This window comes from Hyperolius riggenbachi, chromosome 11 (assembly GCF_040937935.1).
Source record: "Hyperolius riggenbachi isolate aHypRig1 chromosome 11, aHypRig1.pri, whole genome shotgun sequence".
Classification (NCBI taxonomy): Eukaryota; Metazoa; Chordata; class Amphibia; order Anura; family Hyperoliidae; genus Hyperolius; species Hyperolius riggenbachi.
In genome coordinates, this window is record NC_090656.1 from 193,585,119 (window position 1) to 193,596,298 (window position 11,180).

The following is an 11,180-nucleotide window of genomic DNA, read 5'->3' on the forward strand; positions in this document are numbered from 1 at the left end:
GTTATCCTAAGCAGGGCCATCCCTAATTATGAATTGAAATTGCACTCACAAATTTGCTGTAAAAATGCGCATATAAACAATCCACATGGGGTTGGCGTCTCACACTAAACTCCAGGCTCCGCCCAACCGGTTTCGTCAATCATGACTCATCAGGGGCTTCTTATTAATATTATGTTTTAACTCTACAGACTGACTACTTTTAGAAAACTGTATGGGTTAAAGGACACCTAACCCGAGGCAAACTTACCCAAGGTAAGCACAGAGGTATGCTCATTTTGGATCCTCGTACTTCTATGCATTGTCAGTTCCTCTCCTTGTTCTACACGGTCGCCATGATTACTCCTTGAAATTTCTTGGTTTTTGGCTAAAGACAGGAAGAGGCAAGCTTGCTGTTATGTTCCCTCCTATCACACTCCCATTTCCTCCTCTTACCCGCCCCATTCATTACCTTTAAGAGTTAGGAATAGGAGAGAACATCACTGTGTACCTCCCTCTTCCTGTCTGTAAATATGACTTTAGCCAAAAGTTCAAGAAGTGATTACGGGGACTGGGAGGTGGGAATGAGGAGAAGAATGGACAATGCACAGAGTTATGTGGATCCAGCTTGAACATATCTCTGTACTTACCTTAGGTAGCCTTGCTCGGGTCAGGTATCCATTAAGAGGTCTATAATATGCATTTTCTTTGGGCATTGCAAAAATGTAAACATTTGCTTGGCGATCTGAGGCCTAAAATGAGAGCTGGATCCTAGTGGTGAAAAGTCTGTTTACTTAGCATGTGGTGCAGAGAAGCTTCCTTGTAACAGTTTTTCTTCCACTTTGGATGTTCATAGTGGCAAAGTGAAAACATGACTGGGTAGCACTTTTAATAACCCATTTGACTTTTATTAGAGGAAATATGACCACATTTTATGACATTTGTTACATTGATTACACCAGTAAACATGGCTCAGTCATACGAGAAACATAGACACCTCGCTGTCATCCAGAATTGATGCCACAAACTGTGTTCCCCCATGTACTGCCATTATGAGACATACAGGATAGAAATGTTAATAGGAGTTACTGAGCACATAACATCGATGTTCTCCTATGTTGCCACAGAACGTGTCTTAGAGAAATCTCTGCACCGACTTCTGCTGAAGCCTTTGAGATCCCAACTGATGTGTGAAATTCAGAGGAGGTTAGAAGACAATGGAGAACTGGACAAGCTTGGGAAGAACATGCAAGCTGTTAGAAAAGGAGGCCCTTCCCTTCTTGGTGTGAAGCTGAAGGCTCCTGTGGTCCAAGATTTAGAGAAGATCCGAATGAAACTGAGGAGAATGGAGGAAAAATACTCCCCCTGCGATAAGGTCCGCCTGTTGCTGCAAGCCTGCAGAGGGGTGTATAAGAGCATGGATGGCCAGCATGGTAAGGCTGTCTGTAGAGCAGTAATGTATTTAGTATTCATATTACCTTAACCCTTCCCAATCCAATTTCTGGATCACCCACCAGCCCCCAAGCATGGTGTGTGGGGGACACGGGTGATCCAGCGTGTGCTGCAGTGGCAGGGATCTAAAAAGCGATGAGGCGACCCTGCTTGATGGGACGGGGTCGGCTCCAGCTCATTTGCTGTAGCTCCGCCCCATTATATGCACGGTATTGTAATTATATGGTGCTTGAGGGGGATTAAAGTGTTGGCCTTTTGGTAGACTAGATCCGCCAATGGCGGCCCTAGTGACAAGCCCGAATATGCCCACGTAAAATTTAAATTGCAAGGTGCAGCGGCAGAGTATAAGGCCGGCAGCAACCAAAGTATCAGACTTAGCCTGACCCTTTGATCTAAAGAGGCTGACGCTGTGCTGGATTTTATCTGGCAACAGTGCCACCTAGTGGCAGCCATTTTTCCTATGTCGAGCTATGTCCGACATAATGCTGGATACACACGGTGCGTTCCGTCGATTCGCGTCGACTCGATTATTTCCGACATGTCCGATTCGCGTTTCGATGGATCGTTAGGTCGATTTGGCATACTTTACATGTAAATCGACCTAACAATCATCGAAATGTGCTCGGAAATAATCATGCGGCCCGGGAATCGACGGGCGCATCGAGTGCAGGAACGCACCGTGTGTATCCAGCATTAGACCTATGCTGGAAAAGATCAATGTGGGACATAGTCTGACATAGGATTAGAAAGGATTAAAGTCCTCCTAAGCCCAGGACTGAACAAATCTAGTTCAGAAAGCAATCCTGTGTAAATTATTACCTTAGAAGCTAAACTTTTCAAATGGAAAAATCTTTTTTGTAGCTATGCATGCTGCAGCTGTGCACCTGTCCATACTGGGTTAAGACCTCTCCTGCTAATTATTTTCTGTTAGCAGAGCTGAGATATTCCAATACTCACTACCTTGTTCCTTCGAACTACAAAGATTTACTTTAAGGGTCGACTTCTAAGAAATATAGTCAGGCATCTGGCATTTCTCCTACTTTACTAACTGGCCTGACAAGGCTTCTTTTGTTTAACCCCCCCCCCCCCCCCCTCACAATCAAAATTAATTAGCCTGGCTGGTAGCATTAATAACCTGATAAGTTGTGTACAACTGAACTGGTAGCTGCTTATAAGAGTTCAATCAAGCACAGTGTGCTAAGAATAGGTCTGTGGTGCCCCCTCCTTCAGATGTCACTCTAGACGTCTGCCTGGTTTGCCTATGCCTAAAAACTGTCCAGATGAAAGGAAGCAAGCTGTATGGCAATCGCATCTGTCCCATGTTCCAGGTGTCTGATGCAGCACTTTGTTTCCATACACTGTTTCTATTCACTTATCATCCTGATAGCTATTAGAATTTACCTTGCTCAATTTGGGGTTTTCGCTATAAACAATATGTCTTGTATCACATTGAAAGCATAAATCTTGTAATTCAGCCCCTTAGAAAGAGAATAGAGAGATGAACATTGATTGGCTGAACCTGTTGTCACCCGTCTGCAGATGATGCGTGTGGTGCTGATGAGTTTCTTCCTGCACTCTGCTATGTGCTGGCCCTGTGTGATCTGCCTCATCTTCTCATAGACACTCAGTACACCGCAGATCTGCTGCCACAGGAAGCCCTCATGGGGGAAGGTAAGTCTGCTGTTCACTGTGATGATGTTATATGTGCTTCTATATAGTGAGTCAGAATCAGTGGGGAAATTCCTGCATTTGGTAACACAGGAAGTGACTACAGTGTGACCCTCACTGATAAGAAATTCCCCTTTTTACCTCTTTCTTGCTCTCAGAAGCCATTTTCTGCTAGGAAAGTGTTTTATAGTTGGAATTTCTAATCAGTGAGGGTCACACTGTAGTCACTTCCTGTGTGAGTCAGGAGTGAGTCAGCCAATTACATACCTGATATTTAACTCTTTCAGGCAGAGAAAGAAAAAAAGGAACACATCATAGTTATTTGTGTGCTAGGCACTGTACATACACATGTCTATCTCATCATGTCACATGTCACTTTGGGTATCCTTTAAATATATATTTGTCAAGGGGTACTTGTGATAATGTTTATTATGCTAGGGGGTACTTGGTGAGTACAGGGTTTTAAAAGGGGTACATATCAATAAAATGTTGAGAAACACTGCTTTAAAGGGAACCTAAACTGAGAAGGAGATGGATTTTTCCTTTTAAAATAATACCAGTTGCCTGACTCTCCTGCTGATCCTGTGTCTCTAATACTTCTAGCCACAGCCCCAGAACAAGCATGCAGATCAGGTGCTCTGACTGAAGTCAGACTGGATTAGCTGCATGCTTGTTTCAGGTGTTTAATTCAGCCACTACTGCAGCCAAAGAGATCAGCAGGACTGTTAAGCAACTGGTATTGTTTAAAAGGAAACCCTTTTCCCTTCTCATTAAGGCTGGGGCACACCGAGCGGCTTTTTGAGCGTTTTTGCAGCCGCTTGCGGCTGCGGATACGCTTGGTCAATGTATCTCAATGGGGTGGTTCACACCAGAGCGGGAGGCGTTTTTCTGAAACGCATAATCCCGGGGTGAGGCATTTTTTGGATTGCGGAGGCGTTTCTTCCTCCAATGTAAAGTATAGGAAAAACGCAAACCGCTCTGAAAAATGGCAGTTCAGAGAGGTTTTGCAGGCGTTTTTGTTACAGTAGCTGTTCAGTAACAGCTTTACTGTAACAATATATGAAATCTACTACACCAAAAATGCTTCCCAAAACCGCAAAATGCTAGCTGAAACGCTACAGAAAAATAAGAAAAAGCGTTTCAAAATCTGCTAGCATTTTGCGGATCTGCTAGTGGGTTTTGGTGTGCACCAGGCCTTACATTGTAAATCCACAAGGTGTCAGTGGTTCTCCACAGAATATTTTTGATGGCAGATTCATAAAAGGAAGAACGTAATAGAAAGAAACCTGTATCTGTATTGCTCAGATGTGCTGCACCTCTCCAGGGTCCATGGTAAGGTCCACTGCCACACCAGGGCAAAATGCAAACAGATATGAAATGACCAACAGCAAAATATGTAGAATTAGGGGAAAAAAAAATATTATTAAAGGGGCATTATGGCTAATATTGCTGATTTTAGTTAATAAAATAAATAATGTGTAAATGTTTTTGTGCAACAGTAACCTTTGGACCACCGGGGTAGCAGGTGGTCCAATAAGTAGAGAAGACTCTACTGCAGTCAAGGACACCTGGAGAGGGAGTCCCTGACTGATAATAAACAGTGTCCCCTCTGTAGAGCCGGGACCCCTGCGGAAAGGCTGGACACCCTGCGGGGGGGGGGGGGGGGGGGGGGGTGACAGCCAGAAGGTCAGGCAGGCCGGGTCAGCAACAGGGAATCAGATATGCAAGGTACCAAATCAGAGATCAGAAGAATAGTCAGGAACGCTATAGGTCATAACAGATAACAGAACAAGGCCTAGTCTGAAGTGTGAGGTCCGTGATCTCAACACCCTGGAACTATGCTAGAGAATAACACAGATGATATACAGTATTCCTAGTCTGGGGTGTGAGGGCCGTGATCTCAACACCCTGGAACTATGCTAGAGAATAACACAGATGATATACAGTTTTCTTAGTCTGGGGTGTGAGGGCCGTGATCTCAACACCCTGGAACTATGCTAGAGAATAACACAGATGATATACAGTATTCCTAGTCTGGGGTGTGAGGGCCGTGATCTCAACACCCTGGAACTATGCTAGAGAATAACACAGATGATATACAGTATTCCTAGTCTGGGGTGTGAGGGCCGTGATCTCAACACCCTGGAACTATGCTAGAGAATAACACAGATGATATACAGTAACTGGCTAAGGCCCAGTGCACACCGAGCGGTTTTTGGAGCGATCCGCCGGCCGCATCCGCCTGGAAAAATGCTTGGCTAATGTATTGCAATGGGATGGTGCACACCGGCGGTTTGAGGTTTTTGCCAAGCCGCAAACGCGCCTCCTGCTGCGCGTTTGCGGTTTGCTAAAAAACCTCAAACCGCCGGTGTACACCACACATTGAAATACAATAGCCAAGCGTTTTCACTGACTGATGCGGCTGGTGGATCGCATACAAAATCCGCTTGGTGTGCACCCGGCCAAATATCTGCTCTCTGCTCCCAAAACCGCTAGCGTTTTGACGATCTGCTAGCGGTTTTGGTGTGCACAGGGCCTAAGTGTGGATTCCCAGGTCCACCTGGTTCCACCACACTGAAGGATCTGACTAAGGTCTGAGTGCTAACACGTAAGCATTCGCAAAGCCAGACAACCAGCAACTGAACAGCAGGAGATATATATAGTAAAAGCGCCCGCAGCGCCGCCCAGTTCCCATCAACCAATCACTGACTGAGCAGGAATCAGCTGACCGCCTTGATCAGCTGACCTTCCTCCTATTGGTTTAAAGAGCTTGTCTTGCAGCGCGCTCGTAGCTCTCCATCTGTGTGCACTACTAGTTCCAGACAGCCCAGACGCATGTTGCTGCGGGGAAACCGCCGCACTGAACGCGGAATCCGCCGCCTTACTGTCAGAACACGTGGCGGCCCCCACGCCATCCTTCCCATGTGCACCATTAGTTCCAGACAACCCAGACGCACGCCGACGCGGACAAACTGCCTTGTCAGACGCGGAATCAGCCGCCTTACTGTCAGAACACGCGGCGGCTTTTCCGCTATTCATCACAGATAGAAAGTTACACGCTGTGTAATGTGTTGTTTAACCACTTCAGCCCTCAGTCATTTTCACTTTAAGCATCCAAGCAATGTTCACCTCCCATTCATTAGCCTATAACTTTATCACTACTTATCACAATGAACTGATCTATATCTTGTTTTTTCCGCCACCAATTAGGCTTTTTTTGGGTGGTACATTTTGCTAAGAGCTACCTTACTGTAAATGCATTTTAACAGTAAGAATAAGAAAAAAACTGAAAAAAAATCATTATTTCTCAGTTTTCGGCCATTATAGTTTTAAAATAATACATGCCTCCATAATTAAAACCCACGTATTGTATTTGCCCATTTGTCCCGGTTATTACACTGTTTAAATTATGTCCCTATCACAATGTATGGAGACAATATTTTATTTGGAAATAAAAGTGCATTTTTTCCGTTTTGCATCCATCACTATTTACACGCTTATAATACATTAAAAAAAAAAAACAGAAATATTTCATCTTTACATAGATATTTAAAAAGTTTAGACCCTTAGGTAAATATTTATGTGTTTTGTTTTTTTATTGTAATGTTTTTTGTTTTTTATTATTAAACATTTTATTTGGGTATTTTTGGGAGGGTGGGATGTAAATAGTAATTTTTTTAATGTAAATATATGTCTATTTATTATTTTTTTTTAATGTAGATGTAGTTTTACTTTTTGCCCACAAGATGGCAACCTTAGGTTTGTGTACAAGACGTCACTCTAAGCGTAGCATGTATGCTTAGAGGGACGTGGGGGGACGTAGGAGGCAGAAAAAGCAAGGCTTCCGAGAGGAGCTGTCGCTTTTTCTGCGAGGGAGAGGAATCAGTGATCGAGCACCATGGCCCGATTCATTGATTCCTGGGCTAATGATCCTCGGCCGGGAGCGAGCGTGCACGCGTGCGATCGGCCGCGGGAGCGCGCAGGAGAGCACATGGCCTCCTGGATGTAGCTCTACATCCAGGAGGACAAAGTGGTTAACCTCTTGAGGATCCTGGGTTTAAACCCCCCTAAAGACCAGTCTATTTTTTTTTTACAAAAAAGGCCACTGCAGCTTTAAAGGACAACTGAAGTGAAAGGGATACGGAGGCTGCCATATTTATTTCCATCTAAACAATGCCAGTTGCCAGGCCCTCCTGCTGATTCCCTGCCTCTAGTACTATTAGCCATAGCCCCTGAACAATCGGGTGTTTCTGACATTAATGTCAGATCTGACAAGACTAGCTGCATGCTTGTTTCTGGCGTTGTTCAGATACTACTGCAGAGAAATAAACCAGCAGGGCTGCCAGGCTACTGGTATTAATTAAAAAGAATTAAATATGGCAGTCTCCGTATACCTCTTACTTCAGTTCCCCTTTAAGGGCTCGCTACAGGGCCGCACAACTCAGCACACAAGTGATTCCCCCCCCTCCCCCCCCCCCTTCTCTTCCCACCAGCAAAGATCTCTGTTGGTGGGGTCTGATCGCTCCCCCAATGTTTGTTTGTTTATATTCTCCCCCCCCCCCCCCAACACACACACACCAGCCAATCACCGTGATCAGCTGTCATAGGCTTCAGCCTACGACAGCCAATCACTGCAGTGCCTTCCAGGGGGACAGCTGTGTCAGACCATCGGAGTGACGCGGTCGTAGGAGGGTTAATCACTGTTGCGTATCTGGCTGTGTCTGCCCCTCCTTTCTCTCACACAGACTGTGCATGTGTCCTCCGCAGAACCAGAGACTCAGCTAGCGACACTGCAGAGATGAAACAACACATTGCTCGCAAGCAGCTTCTTTCTAGCCAGAACGGCAATGAGCTATTCGGAACTCCATCACTGCAGCAAGGTGTTCTGTCACACACCACTTTTCATCAGCCATTTACTTTTTTTATAACTTGGACCTCTTGTGCACATTATTTCTTTTAGTAACTGTAATCAGCAATATTCGACATAATGCCCCTTTACCTTTCTTATTTTCCAGAAGAGTTTAATTAGTTTTGCCTTTTCTCTGCTCTCTGTTTCCTCCCTTCTATAACTTTCCGAATGGCTGATTGTTAGTCACCGACAGCTCCAGGCTGGAGATAAAATACTGAGCATCTCTCTTGTATTACTGTATTACCGCATGCTCTAATCTTTGTGAATTGACATTTATAAGGTATTTACCTCACTGGTCAGTAATTTCAGTTTTTCATGCGGTAAGTCTTAGGAATTGACAGCTCACAAAATGCTCGGTACAATCCGCTATTATCTGCTTTAGCGAATGCGGCAATGCTTTGGGAATTGAAGCCATAGTGGCGGGCTCCTGTATCCCTCACCAGGGCCCATATGCAATTCACTTTTCTCCTAGGAGATCATTTTTCATCTTTTATTTAGACTAACTTTTCAGCACTTTGCAATTGAAAAAGTACCAAAAACTAGATGAAAATGTACTATTACAATTATTTTAAGATTCATTTATTTTTGCTTTCTGATGGATTGAAAGGCATTTTATTGGAAAGTGAATTATACCAGAAGCAAGCATGCAGCTAATCTTGTCAGATCTGACAATAATGTCAGAAACACCTGACCTGCTGCATGCTTGTTCAGGGACTATGGCTAAAAGTATTTGAGGCAGATGATTAGCAGGATAGCCAGGCAACTGGTATTGCAAAAGTAAATAAATATGGCAGCCTCCACATCTCTCACTTCACTTGCCCTTTAAAGAAAATCTGTAATGAAAAAACCTCCCCTGGGGATTACTCACCTTGGGTGGGGGAAGCCTCCGGATCCTATTGAGGCTCCCCCCATCCTCCTCGGTCCCACGGCGGCGGCGAAAATCCTCCCGGAGCGGCGGCGATGTAAATATTTACCTTTTGGCTCCAGCGCAGGTGCAGTATCCGCTCTTCCAAAGGAGATAGGCGAAAATAACCGATCTCCGTCGGGCCGCTCTACTGCGCAGGCGCAAGTCGCCTGCGCAGTAGAGCGGACCCGACGGAGATCGGCTATTTTCGCCTATCTCCATCAGAAAAGCCGCAACAGCGCCCCCGCTGGAGCCAGAAAAGGTAAATATTGCACAGGTCGCCGGATTTGTCGCCTGTGCATTCCGGGGGCTGCAGCGAGATCGCCGTGGGACACAGGAGGACGGGGGAAGCCTCGATAGGGTCCAGAGGCTTCCCCCTACTGAGGTGAGTACCCCCCAGGGGAACTTTTTTTCAGTACAGGTTTTCTTTAACTGCCCAGCTCAGAAAAAAATGGCATTTTATTATTATTTTAGTATTTATATAGTGCCAACATCTTCCACAGAGCTGTACAGAGTTTGTATTTCTCATCTTGTTCCTTTTGTGTTTATTAGGAGGTTATTATTTGACCAGCATATCGGCTGCCCTCTCTGTCTTGTCCTCCCTGCACACCCACCCCCAGGATGCTGGCTTATCTCTCAGCGAGTGGCACCGGAGGAGGCAAGGATTGCCGTCCCTCAATGACCTTCAGGTATCCTATGCATGCTTATAAAATACCTACCTATGGATCATGGCACGGATTTCACGTAAAGTCTGCAGGGCTGGAGATCATCACTGGTGCTTCAAACCTGGACTAGATTGTAAACAAAAATATATTTTCTTTCAGAGGTGGAACAACTGTGGAAGCAGCCCTTGCAGCTGCTGAGGGGCCCAGGGCTGAGCAGAGCCCAGGGCTCCATCCAAAATAAGTGGCCCCATCCATAGCAGGTGTTGTGGCCACACTTATTATGGGTGGAGGGCAACCTGGTGGCCATACTGTTATGGGAGGGCAGGAACGGATTTACCATCAAGGCACTGAGGCTCGAGCTTACAGGCGCTTGATGGTTGAGAGGCCGCCCACTTTCCTCCCCGAGTTTCACCCTTCTCTCTGTCCCTCCCTCAATGCAGAGTTGCTAGCTGGAGCATAGGGTAAGAAAATAGTGCAGTAGTGCAATATTAACCTGCTGCAATCCTGCACTGGCACAGTAGTGGCTTTCCAATCGGGCTCAGGCAGAAATAGCTGAGCCTGATCAGGCCCGCTCTAATGTGTAGGCGTGAGTCAAGTAGGTAGCAGTAGGTAAATATTCACCTTGCTGGTGTTGGGGGCTGCCAGAGCTGGATCCAAGAGGGTGAGGAGGGCGGGGGAAGCCCATTAAGATCTAGGAAGTTACCCCTCCCAAGGTAGTTAGCGGGGGGACTACCCAGATCCTTACTATTTATAAAGCAACTAGCCAACCCGCGTCGTAGCATACGCCGCATCTATCTATCTAATAGAGTACGTGCCTCAACCTTGAAGCAAGAAGAAGTAGGCTTTCCATGAGAAAATGTATGCGTGCTCAAACACCAAGTTTAACCCTAGCAAGTCTGGCTTTGCAAATCCGGCCTAATTGGCTATTCATGAAGCAATGCTCATGCAAATATGCATTTGCTTTCGCATGCCAAACTATGCAGGGTCAAAAAACCAATACTGCAAAGTGCTCTCTCGCTGCCAGGGAACCACAGCGGCACCCCGGAGTGGGAGGCTGGGTGGCGCAGCCGCCCACCCCCCACAAGCGTGGCCAGTGCTGGGGAGAGCCGTCCGCACCCACCTCCTAATATTAAAAACAGCCACTTACCTTAACGTCCATTGGGTTCTGCTACATGCGCATTAATTTTCTCATGGAAAGCATTTTGTGCAGTTTGTATCCTTTGGAGGCAGGTGGTGGATGGCTTGCTCCGGTGGTGTGAACCCTGGAGTGAGTGCGCCTGTCCTCCCCCCCCCCCCCTCTGGAGTGCTGTATGTGAGCCAGCCCTGAGCTCTAAAGCTGTGGTGCCCCCAAATTAATGCGCATGTAGCAGAACGCAATGGACGTTAAGGTAAGTGCCTGTTTTTAATATTGGGAGGTGGGTGCAGACGGCTCTCCCCGGCGCTGGCCACACTTGGGGGGGGGGGGTCGTCCACGCCACCCAGCCTCCCCCTCCGGGGTGCCGCTGTGGTTTCCAGGCAGTGAGAGAGCCTGGGACCCTGCGGTCCCCCCAGTTGTATAAAAAGGGGGCATTGGGAATCCTCCCCGTGGTGCTCCTGGAGCACACCA

The 11,180-nt window shown here is 46.4% G+C and overlaps 1 protein-coding gene across 2 annotated transcripts in view; it reads left to right on the forward strand.

The window, feature by feature from the left end:
• Positions 1–11,180, forward strand: part of RIN1 (Ras and Rab interactor 1) — a 64,951-nt gene that overhangs the window by 50,531 nt on the left and 3,240 nt on the right. For both annotated transcript variants that reach the window (XM_068261350.1, XM_068261351.1), the window contains exons 8-10: positions 1,104–1,409; positions 2,968–3,099; positions 9,462–9,598. In XM_068261350.1, coding sequence (XP_068117451.1) covers positions 1,104–1,409; positions 2,968–3,099; positions 9,462–9,598 — 575 coding nt within the window. The remainder of the gene's footprint in view (positions 1–1,103; positions 1,410–2,967; positions 3,100–9,461; positions 9,599–11,180) is intronic.